At 41.3% G+C, this 21,549-nt stretch overlaps 1 protein-coding gene across 8 annotated transcripts in view; it reads right to left on the bottom strand.

The window, feature by feature from the left end:
• The window catches only part of GRIP1 (glutamate receptor interacting protein 1), a 900,266-nt gene that overhangs the window by 579,883 nt on the left and 298,834 nt on the right, over nt 1-21,549 (bottom strand). For 3 of the 8 annotated variants that reach the window (XM_073620098.1, XM_073620102.1, XM_073620103.1), the window contains exon 1: nt 8,133-8,505. The exons of 1 other annotated variant lie outside the window; for it this stretch is intronic. In XM_073620098.1, coding sequence (XP_073476199.1) covers nt 8,133-8,265 — 133 coding nt within the window. In that variant the 5' untranslated portion in view covers nt 8,266-8,505. Of the gene's footprint in view, nt 1-8,132; nt 8,507-21,549 lie in introns of those variants that run through there. 4 more of the 8 variants (XM_073620096.1, XM_073620097.1, XM_073620105.1 and 1 more) reach the window with 2 other exon arrangements.

Here is a 21,549-nt window from a genome sequence, read left to right as displayed (position 1 = left end):
TTATAGACCGATTATATAGACTAAAACAGCTAAAATGCTCCAGAAGGACCCCAAATATTTTGACATCTGAAATACTTACATTTGTTTTTTCCTTTTTTACAGACTTAGAAACGTCCACCATATAGGATAAATTCACTTCTTCTGCAGCCCGTGATGTCACCAGCTCATTTGCACTGCAGGGTTGGCATTCCGCCCCTGCAGAGCACAGTGCCGTGATGGAGGCTCCCACGTGCATGCACGGGAGTGATGTCACTGTGGCTCAACTATTGAAACGGTGCGTCACTGGCTTTGTTTTAACCACTTTAAGACCGCTCTATAGCAAATTTACTGCTACAGGGTGGCCATCCTGTGCAGGATCACGTATATATACACACACAATTCTGCACTTCTGCCTACAGGGGGCACCAGCGGGCCGCTACTGCTGTGATTAATGACAGCAGAATTCGTTCTGCGGATGCCAGGCATTGGATGTCGGCCGACGCGCGCCGATCGTCGGTAAAACACAGAACAGAGATCTGCCTATGTAAACAAGGCAGATCTCCATTCTGACAGGGATCTGACTGCTAGTAAAAGCAGCACATACAGTACACAAAAACACTGGCTAGGAACACAGTTAACTCTTTGATAACCCTAAATGTTTAACCCCTTCCCAGTCAGTGTTATTAGTACAGTGAAAGTGCATATTTTTTTTTAGCACCGATGTATTAGTGTCACTGGTTCCCACAAAGTGTCAGTGCCCAATTGTCCACCACAATATCGCAGTCCCGCTAGGTCGCTGACCGCCGCCATTACTATATATAAATAAATACAGCCATACCCTACTTTTAAGTACACAATGGGACCAGAGCATGTATGTAAAACAACAAATGTACTAAAAGGTGAAGCAATTCCTTTATCCACTTCGGGGGGGGGTCAGAGGCTGTAGATCAAGGCCTATAGTGAAAGGCCATGGGCTGTAGTGGGGGGGGGGGGGCGCGGAAGTGAAGTTTATAGTACTGTACAGTAATCCACTAACGTTTAGGCAGCAACACTGGGCTAACTGGCTGGCAACGCTGGGCTGGCTGGCGGCATGGCTGGCAGGAACTTTGCCTCTTCACTGGCGACAACTTCAGGTGGCAGCTCCGCCTCTTCCAGGCCATACTGCGTCTGCGCGGGATGTGTGTACTTGTGAGGTACTTTACGTACACTCGTCGGTATATCCGTTCTCACGCGTTTACTTAAAGCGGGGTATGCCGGTATATACCATTGTTTGCAGATGCTATAATGTTCGTATAAACCAATCAATATTTACGCTTATTAGGATTTTTTTTTACCAAAAAACATGTAGCAGAATACATATTGGCCTAAATTTATGAAGAAATTTTTTTTTTTTTTTTTTTTTTTTTAACCACTTATGGACCGCCCGCCACTGTTATATGGCAGTACTTTATAGAGGGATATCGTTATCTAGCTACCATAACCCCGGTATCCCCTTCTTCAGCGGGCATTCCGCTTTCAGAAAAAAGTGGTCTCTGCGGCTAATTCGCCGTGAGATAACTTTTATCAGCGGCGGGAGAGGGGCCCCCCTCCCGCCCCGCTGCGATGCCCTCCGCCGATTACCGGAGCCGTCAGTAGTGGCAGAGGTGATCGGATCCTCTTCCTTTCTGGGTATGAAGATGAGTGAGGGGGGAGATGGCCCCCACCCGTCTCCATAGCACTGCAGGGCAGAAGTGACGTCTTGACATAGCTCTTAAAAAAGGGACTTTTTTTTTTTTATTGAATTTTAGTGTAAATATGAGACCTGAGGTCTTTTTGACCCCAGAGCTCATATTTAAGAGGTCCTGTCATGCTTTTTTTTTTCTATTACAATGGATGTTTACATTCCTTGCAATAGAAATAAAAGTGACACAATTTTTTTTTATTTTTTTTTTTAAGAATAGTGTAAAAATAAAAAAGGTAAAATAAGAAGAAAAAAAATTTTTTTTAAACGCGCCTCATCCTGCCGAGCTCGCGTGCAGAAGCAAATGCATACATGAGTAGCACCCGCATATGAAAACGGTGTTCAAAACACACGTGAGGTATCGCCGCGATCAGTAGAGTGAGAGCAATAATTCTAGCCCTAGACCTCCTCTAACTCAAAACATGCAACCTGTAGAATTTTTTAAACGTCGCCTATGGAGGTTTTTAAGGGTAAAAGTTTGTCACCATTCCACGAGCGGGTGCAATTTTGAAGCATAACATGTTGGGTATCAATTTACTCAGCATAACATTATCTTTCACAATATAAAAAAAAAAAAAAAAAAAAAAAAAAGGGCCTAACTTTACTATGGTTTTATTTTTTAATTAAAAATAGTGTATTTTTTTCCAAAAAAAAGTGTGCTTGGAAGACTGGTGCGCAAATATGGTGTGACAGAAAGTATTGCAATGGCTGCCATTTTATTCTCTAGGGTGTTAGAAAAAAATATTCTAAGTAATCTTATAGCAAAAAAAAACAAAAAAAAAAAAAAAAAACCTGTTTTTAACTTGTAAACACCAAATTTCAGAAAGAGGCTCGGTCCTTAAGTGGTTAATTTTATTGGATATGTTTTATAGCAAAAAGTAAAAAAGTTTTTTAACCAAACTTGTCTTTTTTTTTTATAGCGCAAAAAAAAAAAAAAAAAAACAATGGTGATCAATTACCACCAAAGAAAGCTCTATTTGTGGAAAAAAAATGACATACATTTTATTTGGGTACAGCATTGCATGACCACGCAATTGTCAAAGTAACGCAGTGCCGTATCGTAATAAAATGGGCTGAACATGGAGGGGACACCTTCTGAAGGTCAAGTGGCGATGCATACTAACACATGATATCAACTTACAGGGGGAAGTTTTTCTTTTTTTAAAACACTATACTGCCACTTTAATTAGTGAAGTGCTCCTTCTCAGTCAATATTAATCTACTGACCTGCCCTTTGTACTAGCCATAAAACTGCTGCAGACAGGGGAAATGGCAACACAAGCCCTCTGATGCTGGCTCAAGTTAATGACCAGCCTACCTGTTGAGTCTCCAGGGGCCCCATATCAAACAGAACTTTCCCCTCTAAGCCCCCCACCCCGGCAATCATTTCATCAACACAGAAAAGGCAGGGAAATGAGGAGAGTACACCGATTCGGACTTGGCGTTTGTGAATTTTCCTTGCCGGTGTAGCCCTCAGATCTTTTATAGACCTCCATTTTCAGCTGACTGGTCTATGGCTACCTTTTCTGACTGCCAGCCGAGCCTCATGTTTGCTCAGCTACACAGCAGTCATGACTAAGGCCAGGAACAGGGAGAAAGATTCCTTAGCTTGCGCTCAACTTCAAACACTACAGCACAGGGTGATCACGCTTCACTTATATGAAAAAAAAAAAAAAAAAAAAAAAAAAAAAAAACCACACCACGCTTCTCTCAGTTTCAGAAAAGCTGACTTAAAAGGATTATTTCACCCAAATTTTTACATTTAGGGGGAAATCTCACAACTTGAAACACTCGTTCACTTCTCACATTTCTTATGAACTTCAGGAGGCAAGATATCCAAAGCTTCACTTCCCAGGTTTGTGCACATAAATAAGCTCTTATTAGGATGTCTCACTGGCCCTGTTGGATTTTTTTTTTTTGCACTACTGAGAGACTCATGCCGCGTACACATGATCGGAATTTCGGCCCGCAAATGACCGAGTTTTGCGACCGTGTGTATGCTCCATCGGACTTTTGCTGGCCGAATTCCAGCCAGCAAAAGATTGAGAGCATGCTCTCAATTTTTCGGTCGGAAAAAGTTCCTATCCGAAAATGCGATTGTCTGTGGCAATTCCGACACGCAAAATTCCTACGCATGCTCAGAAACAATTCGATACATGTGCAGAAGCATTGAACTTCATTTTCTCGCCTCGTCGTAGTGTTGTACATCACCGCGTTCTTGGCGGTCGCAAGTTCAGCGAACTTTTGCGTGACTGTGTGTATGCAAGGCAAACTTGAGTGGAATCCCGTCGGAAAAAGCTGTCATATCTTTTTCCAATGAGAAATCCGCTCGTGTGTACGTGGCACAAAAGTCAGAAGCGTTGCACCTACCTAGAAAATGGCTGAATTGGGAACCCCCCGTTAGGTGAAATGGTAATCTTGCCACAGATGGTTTCAGACATACTTTAACATAGGGGATTCTCCAGGCATAGCAGGGCCCATCAATCACTTTGTTCTGAAATTAAAGAATAGCTACACCTTTATTTAACAAAAGCATAACAGCTTCATCCCCTTTCCCATACTACTTGCACTATATTGCTAATGTGTGGCTTCTTCACAGACCCGGATGGAAAACGTGTTTTACTTCAAACCTAGAGGAAGATAGCCATTCTATTATGCCAAAGAGAATAGGTTGTGCGTGTGCAGTACCCTGTAACTCCATTGGTCTAGAAGTGGACAGGAATGCTGCCATACCCAGCACAGGTCGCAGTTCCTGCACTTTATCACCCCACCCACTCATCTGATGTGCGAAGGGGTAGCATGGTATAGCCGAGGGTGGCTGCTAGTATAAAAGTATAGCTAATCTTTAATCTATGCCGTGAGAATATGTAGGCTGCCTTCTCATTCTAAACTTAGAAGTCTGTCCTGTTGGATTGTGGTACTTTAAGTAACAGACTAGGAACAAGCCAGCAGTAAGTGACCTGCATGTTTGTTGTGGGCTCAGTGACAAAGCTCTGAAGCTATTGGATCATCATGAAAACTAAGGCACTAGCATTTTCTGAATAGGTGGTCATCTATGGCAGCCAACACATTTTTCTCACAAAAACAAAAAAACGGTTTGCTTTAATTGCTTAAAAAGGGTTAGCTGAAGTTTGGCTTATGTTTGTTAGTGTATCTAAATCTGCTAATATATTTAACACTTCCCTCCCTCCAGACTGAAAATGTTGTCCAAAAGGAGAAAGGATCCATTCACATTTGTGCGTTGTATGCATGGACAAACGTGCCAAAGAAGCTTTTACACCTTTTTGAGCATTGTGCTTTGCATGTTTTTCTACCACAAATGAAAATGTGCATCTGGTAGCTCATCCAGACTGTAGGCACCATAACACAGGAGTTTTGTTAAATGCCAGATCACCAGGTAAAAAACTGAGCAGAAAAAAAGAAAACTAATGCAGCCACCACACCCAAGGACTAATAAGCTGTCAAATATTAGGGCCCCTTCACATGGGCTGTATGATCAGGTTCGCCTGTCAGCTTTTCAGGCAGACCGGATCGGACCCTTCAGTCTCTTCTATAGAGCAGCGGATGTCACCTGCTGCCATTCGAATCGATCCTGTCCACCAAAAAAAGAGAGTTGGATGGTGGCCCTATTTTCCAGCTGTCCAGTGGATCAAATGAAAATGGGCAGGTGGTCTGTTTCCATCCGATTTCCCCATAAATGGGAGCGGGACTGTATCAGTGTCCGCTCTGCACAAGGAGTTGTCACCCGCCTGCTCAGCGGTGATCAGTGGAGCGATTCCCCACTGAGCAAGCCGATTCCATTAGGCAGAGGCTCCTGTGTGAAAGGGGCCTTATACTTTTGGTTTTTGGCTTAAAACTGCATGAAGTTTAATCTCATCTTTTACCCTGAATTCACAAGTGGATGTATGTAAACAAGATTCATGAAATGTGACCTAAGCACATATCTGCAGTGTTTTCTTATCTCTTTCCAAAGCCCTAAGTCCCGTGTCTTTCTGCTGCTCTGTTCTTCTGTTATCAGCATGATAACTTCTGACAAGTTCTCCAACAACCAAGATAAAACCAGGCTGAAATTTGTGTCGGGGAGGGTGCTATAAATAGATTAGCAGAGAGCTGGTCTATTCACAGCTCTGCACAGCTCTTCCTTCCTTTGCCTATGTGGAGAGGGGGTGTGTGGCTTTCCTCCAATCAGCTGTCTTGGCTGAATGCCATGAATCCACACCCAGTGCTGGAAGAGGAAGAGAAAAAATTTCTATAACCCAATGTGCACATTCTAAAGAATATAGCAAGCTGAAGACAGCAGATATACATGTAAAACTTATGTAGGGAGATTGGTTTCATCTCTGTGTATCATCTGAGGCTGTTCACTTCACTGGGTATATGTGAGGGTTTACATCCACTTTAAGGAATGCAGCCTGTCCTGCTGTGATTAGCCAATCATCTGCCTGACACTGGTTCCAGCTGTCTCTCCCTGACTTATGGCACCAGTCCCCTGCTGATGTGTGCCCAGCCTGCCTTTCTCTAGCTGCAGTGTGTGAAAGCCAATGCTTCCTAGAATATATAAAATTGTAGATGTCCAAGGAGGCTGCAGGGGACACACAATTATCGCCTAGGGTGAGAATGAGAGCTGGGGGGGCGGGGGGGGGGGGGGGTGCTGGATCAAAAGAAAATAAATCTCCTCCCACCTCAAAAAAAGTCCTTTATTTTACCCAATGGAAGACAAGGGATAAAATATGGAGAGGGGTTTAGTTTAAGGAAGGGCGCAACTAGCACAAAGTTTTCTACTATGTATAGTAGTATGATGCCATCATTATGATAAACATAATAAAATATATTTCCAAAGAGCAATCAAGCCCCCAGACTCCTTTAATAGCAAGGAATACTGCCCACCACCGGCATCCAATGGACCTTCCTCCCATAGGTAAACATGCTGTAAAAGGTAACAGCCACAATCACTTGCAGATTACTATGGAAGCTGTGGGAACAAACTATGTCCAGACCATCATCATAAAAACACTGCAGCCTGCAAGAACATCCCAAGCACACCGTCAATGCTTGTGATTGAGTATTAACAACTGTTAACTGCTACTGTAAAACTTACATTTCTTTTTCTTTGCTCATAAAGCACATTTCATAGGCGATAGATTAAATTTTTTTTTTTTTTTTTTTTTTTAAAGAATCGCAGTGGTTGATTGCTAACAGTGTACAGCAAAGATTCCGGTCATGGCTCTGTACATAATATTATGTGACACACCAAGTTTCTGTGAATACTGCATGGCCTGTAGTTTTCTTGTCATCGACTCCTCAGGCAGATCTGGCTATTTGTAAACTAAAGGGACAAGCATGAGACTGGCTGAAAGAACATAAGAGTGACAGTCACACAAAACAACCACAGCACCAAGATGAGTCTCCTTAATACTCTAGCACAACAAATCCAAATGCTTCAGAAGGTTATAACAAAACTGACATGTCCAAGGGGATACCAATACAAAAATCTATTTTATCTATATAATATGGGTTTTTATACAGAACTGACAGTGTACGCAGAGCTTTACATATATTGTCCCTGTCCTCAAGGAGTGCACAGTCCATAACTCACATACACACAGTACAGCCAATTTAGACAGGAGCCAATGAACCCGTCAGTGTGTCTGTGGACTGTTTATATTGAATGATGGAGAAATAAATTTTATATATTTATATTTATTTGACGGTTCTAGAATTTCATATGGTATTTTTAATTTAAATCTGTTTTATTATAAGAAAAAAGTCAAAATATATATATATAAAAAATGTCATTGTACATAAAGGGTTGCACAGGCTGGAGCCCCAGCCATAATACAGAGCAAGTATAATGTCTGTTTACACCAGAACATAGTGTAAGGCAACTCAATTGCATATGGAATTTTATACAACGCAACAGAAGAACTGCAACTAGCATCAACCAATAAAAAAAAAAAAAAATAATAATAATAGTAATAATAATAATAAAACTTTGTTTACAGCACATAGATGGAAGACTAATCAAGGCTTATATCTGTTACCACGCGTTACTACACATTTATGGTCTTTGCCGCTTTTTTTTTATATATGTTAAAATCAATAGATCCATATCTTACTGGAATTTTGGATACTTGGGTTTATGTTGAGGAAGCAGAGTGCAGGACACATAGCAACCAATCAGTATCCATGTTGAACTGATGTGATGGCAAGACCATAAATTGTGATAGGTTGCTATGGGTTACTGCAGCATTACTCTTGTAGAGGATGACAAGGGACGAGCTCCTAGTAATGTCCCCCCCCAGTATGATCTCCAGGGGGGTGGATCTCATATGACAGAGGAGGTAAGTTGTGATCCAGGTGTGATGATGATGATGATGATGATGGTTGCAGACAATGAGTGACATGTGTGGCGCTCATGCAGGTGATGACTTACTCCTGAAATGCTCGGATGCATAGTAATAGACGTCCTCGTAGCCCTCATGGTAATCCTCCTCCGGTCGGTACTTTTTGCCTTTCCTCCTCCTGGATCTCCGGATCTGCCGTACAAAGCCCAGGAACCTTTCCATGATGCCCGTGTGATGAGGCGCGGTGTGTGATCATCCACCTCTATGTCCCCATACACATGGCACTCACCTCCCCGGGGACACCAGGCTCATGGTTTCCTTAGCGCTGATCCCTAGAGGAGCGGAGTGTAGGAAAGTTGTGTGTCTCAGGCTGTGTATGTGTATGGAGTGAGAGGGATCCCTGCATTGACATCTCCTCCTTCCTACCTCTCCATCATTGGAGGGACACGCCTTACTGCCAGGGCTGAACCATTGCGCTGCAGAGTCAGGTCAGGCAGTCTTTTGTAGGGGGGACCGAGGAGAAGAAGTCACGGCGAGATCCCCCCTTCCTGACTACACAAGAAGCTGGCCATGGTGCATCCCACACAGGACAATAGTACCACTACACCGCAATAATCCTGTTGACAGGTAACACCTGAGTACACGGCAGCCAGGCACACGACTCTTCACACAATGGATCTCATCTCCTGTCCATCAGTGCAGGGCTGGGCATGTCTTCTCAGCAATGCCCACAACAGGTGTGAGGAGGACTGGCCAAAAGTGGGCCCCAATTTCACAGACTAAACCCCCCCAATCAGAAAATCTGACCAAAAAAAATACAGATTTTGAAGCGATTGTCCAATAATCTGATCGTTAGTACACAGCTTTCGAGAGCCAATCATAAGCACGAAAATCTTTCTCAAACAATACCAAAACGTACGATTTTCATTTAATCAGTACAGTATTATGGCCCATACACACGATCCAAAAATTGTATGACAGATCGTCCTTTTTTTTGTTGGATGCTAGTCTCATATCGAAAATGAAGAGTTTACTAAAGTGACAAATTCTGGTGCGACAGGATCAAAAATCGGAAGTGATGTTATGTGTTGTATTGTATTTTCAAACAACAACTGTACTAATTAAACAAAAATCGTACAATCTGGTATCATACGAGGAAAATGATCATGCTTGTCCCTTCGGATGAACTGTCGTGATTGGCTCTTGAAAGCTATGTACTAATGATGAGATTATCGTACAATCACTTCGAAAGCGGTATTTTTCCTCTGATTTTGGGGTTAGGTGTGTACGGGCCATAAGTCCGAAAAAAAAAAAAATGGGAAGAGCAAGACTACGCATGCTTGGAAACAAAAGAATACATTACAATACATCACTTCTGAAGTTGTATTCTGTCGTAGGAGAATTTTCATAAATTAAAAAAAGTATCATGGACAGTACTCAATTTTCTCTGTCATAAATTAAGTAACCTCTTTATTTACAATATGAGATTAATATGCAAAAAAACCCAAAAAGGACAATTATTGTCTGATAATCTCATCCTGTACACACGATCAGAATATTGTACAAAAAATACCACTTTGGAAGCGATCGTACCATAATCTGATCATTAGTACACAGCTTTCGCTTGAAATTTTTCAAACAAATTTCTCATATAATTTTCGTCTAATCAGTACAGCTTTTGTCCGAAAATACAATACATTACATCATTTCCACATTTTTTTTCTGTCATACCAGAATTTTCATACTTTAGTAACCTCTTCATTTTTGATATGAGACTAGACAATCATTTGTACGATAATCTCATTGTGTGTACAGCCTAGATGGATGACGCTCCATTGTATTCAGCCAGTCAGGCAGGAGGAAACCTCTGATAGGACATCCTTCACATGACATGTTCTCACTTGGCCCTGTCAGTTTTTAAATAGACTTTTTTAAATAGATTTTAGCCAAGCCAGGTGCTGCTTGCAGGACCACCCACAGCATTCCGTCAATGGGAAATTTAAAGGAGAACTCCAGGTTTCCACTTCAAACCGTAATATAGCGCTGAGGATGTTACGCAGCTCATGGAATTCATTTTTACACACAACTACTTCACTTTTAATAATGAAATCTATCTTAAGCGTATGGGTAGTAAAATTGCACCCCGATATGCTCACTTATTTATGACCTGGAGGAAAAATTCCACAACAAACAACAAGACATATTGATTATATTTTCATTGTATGGATAAAAGGTGAAGAAAACCTACAAAAATGTTACTCTATCAACACCTTATACCCTTCAATCAAATTAAGGGCTCGTTTACACTTGCTTCAAAACATGGCTTCGGACAGGCTTTTTTAAAGCTCTTTGAACGCCAGTCAAAGCTCCTGTTACTAAAGAAAATGGTTAGCTTACAGTCCAGTCTACACCTTGCATTTGCTTTGCTTCAGGTTCGCTTCAAAAATAACCCCATGTAGCTTTAGTGATTCTTCAAAGCCTCCATAGAAGTCTATGACAAAGCTCGCTTGAAGCACCTACAGCGTTAGAGAGGCTTTAATTCAGCTTTAGCTTCGCTTTGTTTTGGAGGTAATAGATATCAACACACACACATGGCATCTGCCTAGCTTCATTAAAGCTTCAAGAAAGGCTGACCCGTCCCCCAAAGCTCTGAAGGAGTTCTTAGACTTTAACCTCCCTGTCGGTATGATTATTTCGGATTTTAGGTGCTGAAAGCGGTACAATTATTTTGCATGGAAATTTGGCGTTTTATATTGTAGGCCTGTAATCCTTAACAATAACACACTTAAATCTGTCCAAACCAGAGTCTAGTAGATATCCCGGGTATGATGAAATTTGAAACACAAAAACATAAATTATAATATAATAAATAAAAAAATATATATATATATAATAATAATAAAATACATTTCCCCACGATTCACTATCGCTCAATTCTGCAAAGGTTCTACTTTACTATCGCTGTTTTCTAGCTGGTCTAAAGCCACTTTTGACGTAAAGGGACACTTTTTGGTTGCTATGGACAATCTCAAGTTTCCAGGCGGAAAGAACAGTATATATAACATAAAACTGCATGCAGGGCATGGGCCAAAGCACTGGGGACAAAAAGGATATGAAATAATTTCATACAGTACTGTAATCTGTAAGATTACAGTACTGTATGTGTTATGGTTTGTACATTTTTTTGAATTTGCCGCCAGGCTCCGCCCCCGTTGCGTCGCGACGCTCGCAGGGAACGGAGCCTGGCACGGAGAGGCTTCAGGAGACAGAGCCCGCAGACACAGCGGGGGAGACATCGCAGGATCCTGGGGACAAGGTAAGTAAAGCCGCACCAGGATCCTGCAATGTAGGCTCGGGGTTACCGATAATGGTGCTGAAATTTAACCCCGAGCCACACTCGGGAATACCGTTGGGGAGGTTAACCAAGGTTTGGCAGGGTCTGCAGTGATATGGGACGCTTTAAAGGCCCACCTACGGGGGTTGATTATCACACAGATCACCTCTATCAAAACTAACACTAAGGCTCGATTCACACCTATGCATGTTGCTTTTGAGCGTTTTTGGAGGGTTTTTTTTCATGCTTGCCGCGTTTTTGCCGCGATTTTGCCGCGATTTTGCCGCGATTTGCGTTTTGCGTTTTTTTTTTTTTTTTTTTCATTTTTTTTTACAGTCTTACAAAAAAATTACAAAAAAAAAAAATAAATAAAAAAAAAAAAAAAAAAACGGAAAAAACGCACCAAAAACGCATCAAAAACGCTGCAAAAAAGGTGCACTTGCGTTTTGGATGCTTGTCCATTGAAAACCATTACATGCAAAACGCTGCATTTTGCATGAGAAAAAGTCCCCGACCCTTTCCAAAAACGCGGAGATACAAAAAAGCATTGATGTGAACATGTTCCATAGGAACCCATGTTAAAAAATTCCCGTGCATTTCTGCAAAATGCAAAATGCATCAAAAAACGCGCTAGTGTGAATGGGGCCTCAAGCATGGGAGAACTTTGTGATGAATGAGGCTGCCAAGGCGGAGGAAAGGTATATCTCTGACCCTAGTCCTGATTCGGAATGTAAATGGCAGGAGGCACAAGTCCTGTATCAACAGGTTTCCATCTCGGCTGCAGAGAATAAACGTTTTTTTCTGCAGCAAAAATACTTTCATGAAGGGGAAAACACAGGTCATTTACTTGCTGTAATAGCTAGGGCCCAACAAGACACTACACACATTGATTCTATCCAGAACGCGGCAGGAGATACGATTACTGATCAGAATCATGTCCCTGAAGTATTCTCTGATTTTTTCAAAGATCTATACACATCTAAGGTACACCCCACGAAAGAGGAGCTGGACCAATTTTTGGACCAGTGCTCTCTTCCTTCGCTGTCACAACAGGGCCTGGTTGCCCTTAATAAACCAATAACTCTGGAGGAACTTACTTTGGCGGTAGCACAAATGGCAAATAACAAGTCACCGGTAGCCGATGATCTGCCCACAGAAACATACGGGAAATATGGCAACATCCTTTTACCCACCCTACTAACAACCCTGAATGATGCCCTTCAGGCAGGCAGTCTTCCCGCCTCCATGAATGAGGCTATTATAGTAGTCATTCTGAAGCCTGGTAAGGATTTGTTACAACCTGACTCCTACAGACCCATCTCACTTCTGAATGCAGATGTGAAGTTGCTAGCCAGGGTATTAGCCACCAGACTGTCAGCAGTAGTGGCGGACTTGGTCCATGTTGACCAGTCTGGCTTTATCCCCACCCGATCTACAGCACTAAATATCCATAGACTATTCCTTAACATTCAAATTCCAGTTGACAATTCCAATACTAGAGCTGTCTTTTCCCTCGACGCTGCCAAAGCTTTTGACAGCATGGAGTGGAACTACTTGTGGGAGGTGTTGCGTCATTTTGGATTGGGAGACAAATTTATTTCCTGGGAGCAGTTGCTGTACGCTGCCCCCCATAGCGAAAGAAAGATGTCTCTCTGAGGCATTCCCTTTGTTTCGTGGCACGTGGCAAGGGTGTCCATTGTTGCCCCTGCTGTTCGCCCTTGCATTGGAGCCTCTTGTGGTGAGGGCCTCTCCTAACATGGTAGGTTTTCGACGTGGACAATTCGAGGAAAAAATCTCACTGTACGCAGATGATACGCTGCTGTACTTGGGAGACACTGGGGACTAGGGCAGTAATGGCACTGATTGATCATTTTGGGCAACTGTCTGGTTTTGCTATGAATCGGCTCTTTTACCATTGGACCCTTTGCTGACCCCTTTACCAGAAGATCTCTCACACATACAGGTGGTTACCTCCTTCAAATATCTGGGTGTGGTGGTGACTAGGGACCCGGGAGATTACATCAAACTGAACTTAAAACCGATATTGAAAAAATTTCAACAAAAACAAGCTAGTTGGGGTAGGTTGCCATTATCAGTAACAGGCCGTATAAATCTTATGAAGATGATATGGGCACCACAACTTTTATACATTCTACATAATGCACCAGTCTGGATACCACAATGCTGGTTCTGATGGATTGATTCACAATTCAGGGCCCTTATATGGAGAGGTGGAGTGGCATGTATTAAGCTGGCCACTCTACAGCTGTCAAGGGATCAGGGTGGAATGGCTGTTCCGCATCCACAAATGTACTATTTTGCGGCCCAGTTACAGCACTTTACGGGGTGGGACCTAGAGACAAGCAAGGACCCCTCCAGGAGGCTCCTTGTTGGCCCAGACGTAGCTTATGCCGCCTTCTCCCATATGGAGATGGGATTCCCTAGTACACCCTCTAGTTGCCCCACAACCCAACTACTAATGAAAATATGGAAGGGAGTCAGGAATACACTTGGAATCACAGGATATATGCGTCAGACTCCCATCTGGCACAATCACAGCTACTCAGACCTTGCCAAGATTCCAAAACATCCAATTTGGGAGACAGCGAGGATTAGATTCATATCTCAGATTGTAGCTGACTCCAAATTGAAGCCATACTCTCAATTAGTAGTAGAATTCCCTGAGCTTAAAGGCCATCACTTTCAATATCTTCAACTACAGCATGCTATGAGATCCCAGTAAAGACTCTAATTTGCACCTGGATGATTCAGAGTTTTTGAATTCTATATTTGTTGAACCCGAATAGAAAGGGGCTATCTCAAGAATATATATCCAACTACTATCACATATACAGGCCCCTGACCTTTTACCATGCAGGGAGAAATGGGAAAGAGATATTGGCCCTATAGATGGAGAGCAATGGGCACAGATTTTGGAGGTGGGTCCACTGGTGTCCGTATCTGCAGCACAGAGGCTATCCCATCTGTTCATATTGCATCGTGTATATCTCACGCCGGTGCAGTTGCACAAATGGAGTAGAAGGGACACCCCTATATGTCCGAAGTGTCAAGCCCAACCTGGTGACCTTATTCATATGCTCTGGAGATGTCTTAAATTGGTGAGGTACTGGAGTTCCATTGTAGCCAAAATAAATAACATTTTTCAGGTGCAGTTGGATGCAGTCCCGCTGACGTGCCTATTGGGGAGTCTAGATGAGGCCCTGTACACCCCATTGATCGTCCGATAATCTGATCTTTAGTACACAGCTTTCGAGAGATTAGATGCAAAATTATCCAAAGGGACAAAACATGAAAATTTCTCTCGTACAATAACAGAACTAACAATTTTTGTTTAATCAGTACATTATTCGTCCATTAAAAAAAAAAAAAAAAATGTAGTGACCAAGGCCACGCATGTTCGGAAATGTAAGAATATATTACAATACATTACATTATTGCAGGAAGTTGTATTCTGTCTGAGAATATTTGTACTCATTAACCTAGTAACCCATTCATTTTCAATGTGAGACTAGCATGTGAAGAAAACAGCCTTCATTTGTCTGATATTCTCGTTCTGTATACCAGGCTCTCAAATAAAGGATACATGCCCTTCAACAAAAAACACTGAAAACTGTGCATTTAAAGCAATTTATTAAAAAAGTCACACCCACAAAAGGGATCTTCAATATCAAGGGATGACACTGCTGTACCTCCAGTAATGTGGTGTACCTCATCCAATGCAAAAAAATGCCACGGATGTTACACTGTCAAAACAGGACATTTGTTACAAGCAAGAATGAATTTACACAGACAGCATAAGACTTTATTCACACAGTCGGAATTTTCTTACTGATTTATTACACCTGTGTTTACTAGGAGAAAAATTCCTCCATAATGATCAGTAAAATACTTGTGTATAGATACGTTTAAAATGCGTAAAGACATATGCATACATAATTTATTTACCCCTTTGTTTAGGCATAATTTGAGCGCTTACAAACACACATGTATGCATTTATATGCGGAAGCGTGTAAAGTGCATGTTCTGCGACAGAGATTTTTGGATTCTGTGTTATGGATCTGAATGCAGTGCATGTTTATACACCTGTTTGAATGGCTCAATTGAAAGCATTGCAGCTGTGTTCACAACGGTTAGTGCTAGTTCACACCAGACGCAGTTCTGTTCAGTTCCGTGTGCTTTTTTTCTGGACTAAAAATGCATGCACAGTGTTTTCCATGTATTCCAATGGCTCTAGTTCACACCATGCAGTAAGTTTCCGTTCAGTTTCCGGTGCAGAAACTGACCGGAAACTGACTGCATGGTGTGAACTAGAGCCATTGAAATACATTGAAAACACTGTGCATGCATTTTGTGCAGAAAAAAAAAACACACAGAACTGAACAGAACTTGTATATGTGGTTTTTACGGCTGTGTGAAGATGATTTCTGCACACCTGTGGGATATTATTTTTCACAACCAGACCACACTATGGAAGACATGATTGTTTTGGTTCTTAAAGGGTACTTCAAAACTACTCAGGAAAAGTCTTGAACTAAACATAATATATATATTTTTTTTTTTGTAGTTTCCTAGTGTAGCGTAGCATTCTCCACACAAGTGTGAACAAGCCCTTACTCCCAAAAGATATGTCATTTTTATAGAAGTAATTTAGAATTGTGCAGTACAACCTTTTGAGATCCCTCTAAGAGCCTCCTATAAACGTACAAGATTGTATAATTGAAAATGAGTGCTTCTGCTTTCAGAATGAAATACATGAAGTAGTTTTTGGCTAAAAATTCATGCTGCATAGATAATACTCATTCATTCCATTATAAACGATTCTGAGGGTCAAAAAGGCAATTCTGTTTTGTGATTCACAGCCAATGTAGCCAATTAAACCTTGTATTCTCCCAGGTTACTAGAGATTGCTGAGTTTGCAAATTTACAAATTACCGCTATCATAAATATGGAATGAGCGCTACGCTAAACAATAAAAAGCACAGGGTGCAAATTTCCAATGGTATCAATATCAACTGCACCAAAGTGGAGTTTTGGAGAAGGTTGATTAGTTGTCCATTGAAGGCAGTAAGATTCTATGGTTAATCATTTAGAGTAGTTTAAGAATAACAATGAATACCTTGTTTGGTCTTTCCATAAACCAAAACCCGCTAGAGCTGATGAAAGACACATTCTCCAAATTTTGCTTCTCACAATCTAGTTATTTGTAACAAATAGTTGTTACAAGTAACAAAACATTTATGTGCTCCACTGTAAAGTCCTGTTTTGCTGCATCAGTGCCTGGATATGTGGACCCTACCAGTGCCTTCAACACCCAATGTTTAGAGAGAACACTGGATTGGCTATGAATGCAGCATAATTTAGAGAAAGAACATGCAGATTTCTTACAACATACCCATCTATGCATCTATAGCTACACTAAACATATCAGACCACACACCAGCAACAGTCAAGCTGTGTTAAAGTCTTTTTTTTTTAAATAACAAACATGGTATACTTATCTGTTCTGTGCAGTGGCTTTGCAAAGTGCAGCCCCGATCCTCCTGTTCTCGGGTGCCATGCCTGGCTCCTCCCTCCTGCTGGGTGCCCCCACAGCAAGCACCTTGTTCTGGGGGCACCCGAGCAGCCATGCTCCCAACCTGTGGCTGTGCGTCCATTCACATATGGAGCCGTGGCTCAGCCCCACCCCTTCTGTTTCCTGATTGGCTCACTGGCTGTAAATGACAGCAGTAGGAGCCAATCAGGAGTGCAAGTTCCCGGAGTGGCAAGGCTCTAGTGGACATCGCTGGATCGAGAAGGGGCTCAGGGAAGTATTGGGGGGGTGGCCTGCTGCATACAGGTTTTTTACCTTCGTGCATAAAATACATGAAGGTAAAAAACCTTGTGCCTTTACAACCACTTTAAAGCTGAGTTCCACCCACATTTTTCACTCCTCACCATGCAGCACCAATGTGCATCCTTAAAACGAATTGGCAATTTATTAACTCTTTTCTGTTCACTTACCTGATTTAAGCCTATATCTAATTTCACTTCCTCCTTTAACAGTCGTGCATTTCATTTATGGTTTTGCATTGGCTCCTGGGAGATCTTAGTCAGCTTGGCATGGCACTGCTCCTGTAATATTTACCATTGGAGTCTATGGAAAATCTTGGTCAGCTTGGCATGGCAGATTGCACCGCACTACACATGGGTGAAATCGGCAGGTGCATGTTGGGTAGCCAGCATGCACTGGATCCAGGAAGGAGGAAACTGTGACTTCAGATGCCCACACTGAAGATGGCCGCGCTGTGCAGGAACTTCACAAAGTAAGAAAACGATGCTGCACAAATAGAAAACTGGGCATAGTTTACAGCATACCTTTGTTACATTGCATGAGGCATGAGTATTCTAGGGGTATTTTTATCTTACAAGTCATATTTTGGCCAAAACTCCGCTTTAAGGAGTTTACATATCAAAACCTTTTATGAGAGAAAATTTAAGACATCCTGAGAAATTGAATGTACTCATTACCGTATGTGGGGTGGTGAGTCAAAGTGCACCTATCTAACATTTATTTTACAACACCCGCATCTGCTCAACTCCCATAATTAAAACAAGAAAGCTTTCACATGTCCAGCCGAATACCATAGCAATACAGTATTGATACAATTTCCATAACACTCTCCGGCACTTATGCATAACACAACACAATATTTTTTGTATGTGTTACACTGTGTGTATTCACGTTAACCAGTAATGTAACTGATTTATTCAGGTAGTGTAGGGGTTACAAAGCATGTTTGAATGTATAGAATTGTTATCGCTATTTTAGAAAACAATGGTATTATAAGCTTTTCAATGAATATTCCAACCTAGTTGTGTCTCTTCCAACAGAGATGCCAGATCTTGTCACTAGGAATCATATTTGTACAGACATCATTGATGGATGATTACGAATGTTCACTTACAGTAAACAGTGTTGTCCTGCATGTACTTAGACTCTGTATGTCATTTTTGCTAAATTGTGCATCTTAATTTAGGTTTTGATGCCCATATGCATGGGCTCAAAATGCAGAATTACAAGCAAACAGCAAATTTTAAAGCCCAACTCCATCTGCACATCTTTTATTCTTTTCAACTTGCTGATGCAGTAAAAATCATCGTTTATGCTCTTCTCAGTCTCCTTTTCTCTCAGTGCAGCACATGATGTCAATTCTAATGAATGCATTTGTCCCATTTTCTGGTATTATGATGCCCATTGTCATTAAACAACAAAATGGAGCAGCATTGGAGCTATGGGATTCTGGGATTTGAAGTCCCTGGGCAGCCACACATATCAATGCTGTGTGACACGTGTGAGCCCATTTACTTCTGCAGTCTGATGGTGCAAGACAGAATAGAGATGTCACTTACCTGTAATCTTACAGCAGTTTTTAAGATATCAGCAAGTTAAAAAACAAAAACTTCATTATGTGGAAGGTATTAAAGTGGATGTAAACCCAATGTCATCCATTCTAAACTACTGCCATAGGGGTTATCTATAAGGATATACATGCCTCCTACATGTATCTTTACCTGTCAAATGTCTCCCCTCTGTCTGTTATGAGACCCGAAAAACTGCATATTCTGTGGGTGGGTCTGTTGTCTGGAGCTCGGTGGGTGGAGTCGTGATGTCAGTAGACTCCCCGCCCACCTCTACACTCCCCTTGTCAATAAGCATTTTTCTCCTGTGTATTTCTTACACTGAACTTCTGCTATGATCTCTAACATCCAGTGAAAAGACAGGAAAGTAACCACATGACTTCAGCATGCCAAATCATGCTGAGGTGTGGAACATCCAATCCTGGCAGAGCTGCTGAAGAAAGGAGTGGGGGAGGGAATTAAAAAATAATGCATGCCTTAGGCTAGTGCACGAGATATGTAAATCACCTGTCACTCACAGCAAGGGGGAGTATTTGACAAAGTTTCTCTCTGTTTGTCAAGTTTTATCTCACTGAACAATGAAAGAGGATTACTCAGAGCTGGATTAACTCTTTGTGGCAAGACTGGGCTCAAATGATAGGAAATCTTATACTCTACATTATGACATCAAAAAAAAAAATACTGGGGTTGATCTTTACTAAAACCCTACTTATTTGTATTACTGCCAATGACATGTTTTCTGCATGTCCAAAATTTATTGAAAAAAAAAATATTTATGTTACTGGACCATCCATTATCAATACCATCCATTATCAATCCAAGCAAGTAACTAAAGCCTGTCAAACGTCAAACCTTTCCTTTATAACAAGATTGATTTTTCTTCCATAGATTTTTCACCTGTTCATTCCCTTATATTTCAACTGAAAGGTTATTAATCTTTCCACTCAATGAAAATGAGGAATATTCAAATGCTTTAGTGGAAACTACAAGTTCATATATAGCACAGTTTTCTAATACTACTCCATTGCAACAAATTCTAATTACATTTAAGTTAACTAAGCCAGGCTTCTTGAGGGTCATTGGTCCAGAAGGCTGCAGCTACGACTACTATTTTGTTTGAGCAAAGTACACAATTTTTTACACGTACAGTATGCTCTAATTGTTGATTCTGTAGCAGCACTTTGACTACAACTGGGTGAGCCAAGGAACGCTTCCTGTTAAGTTTCAGTGCAGACTGCATCTATCTCGCACATTCATGTAGTTAACGTCAAACATAGCAGGCATGTGTCCATACCTGCTAATTAATGTATAAAGTTATGCTGTTTCAAATTAAACTAACGGTTCACAAATAGTAGTTGGTTTCTTGTCCACAGATTCAGTAAAATATAACAAAGGTCACCTCAAGTCAATAATTGACTTTAAATCCACTGCTGTTCCTTGCTATGTCCATTAAGAAAACCTCTACAGCCTGAAATCAATCGGTGAAGGCTCCCACCGCACATGACCAAGCCATTGTTTCTCTAATTTTCCCTTCCAATTCTTTACTGCAGCTGAGGACAGGTTCTGTGTAAGGCAAAGGCAGCAATTGACTGTACAGCCCGTGGGCCCTGCACTCACAGGACCCACGGCAAGAACCAAAGAGCCCGAAAAGCAGCAGCAGTTCAGACCCAGAGGCATCCCTTCCAGTGAATGGTTAGGTATTTTAGGGTTTTATCGTATTTTCGTCAAGGGAGCAACGAGCTAATTTTGACTTCAGGCCTGCGTTAATGTGGTTTTAACAATTACATTCAGTCAAGTAAAAAACTATTAGGAAACTTAAATAGGATCAGGTTATGTCCTATTTTGAGTGTGATTTAAATGCGAATTCCTGAGGACCCTGTATTGACTTTAACCACAGGGCTACATGGATGATTACATTTCTTTTCTACTGAACAATTTAGTCACTTGTTGTCCGTCACCTCATTTGCAGCACATTAAAATCAATGCACAGCTAATGAGATGATTGTAAGCAAGTGGTTAAACACAGTAGCAAAGAGTGTTTGTTGCCCCTGTAGCCCTAGCCTTTAGCAGTCTGCAAACATTACACAGTGGCTTACCATGCATGACCAGCCTGGCCACCAAACTAGCTTAACTTATTATTAGAACTAATACAAGCAGGGACATCTCATGCTGTGAACTTGTATGTTTGCACCCATGGAAACAGGAGAGGAAGTTCTACAGGTCATCTCAGGGAAAATTGAACCCAGAGAGCATCATGGGTGGGCTACAAACACCTGGGCATTCCCTAACCCAATGGAAGGATTGTCTGAACATTCAATTATAGCTGTACTCAAACGTATTTGTAAAACTTCAGTTTTCTTAGTTATCTTATCTGCTATACTGACTGACTTTTGGGTCAGTTTGCATTGGTTAGTATTGTTAGTATTATATGCAGAAGCTCTAGCATTCGAGGTGAGCCATTGAGGTTATAGCACACAGACTTCTATTGTGGACCTTATTTTTTTGCCAAACAAACAATGCACTTAAAAGCAAATTATAGAATCAAAATTTTCCGACGCAAATATTAGCATCTAACAATATCTGATAATTCCTACAATAATATTTCAATATTCAACAAGGATTCTAAAGACAAGTATACATTGCTATAAAATTGTAAAATTATGCAAACAGCTTACAGCAGCTAAGTAAATAATTAGGAGGCCAGGTTTTTTCCCACAGGAGTCTACAAAGCATTTTACCCGCAATAATTTGG

The sequence above is a fragment of the Aquarana catesbeiana genome, linkage group LG03, assembly GCF_042186555.1.
Source record: "Aquarana catesbeiana isolate 2022-GZ linkage group LG03, ASM4218655v1, whole genome shotgun sequence".
Taxonomy (NCBI): Eukaryota; Metazoa; Chordata; class Amphibia; order Anura; family Ranidae; genus Aquarana; species Aquarana catesbeiana.
This window is presented reverse-complemented; position numbering and strand designations above follow the sequence as displayed.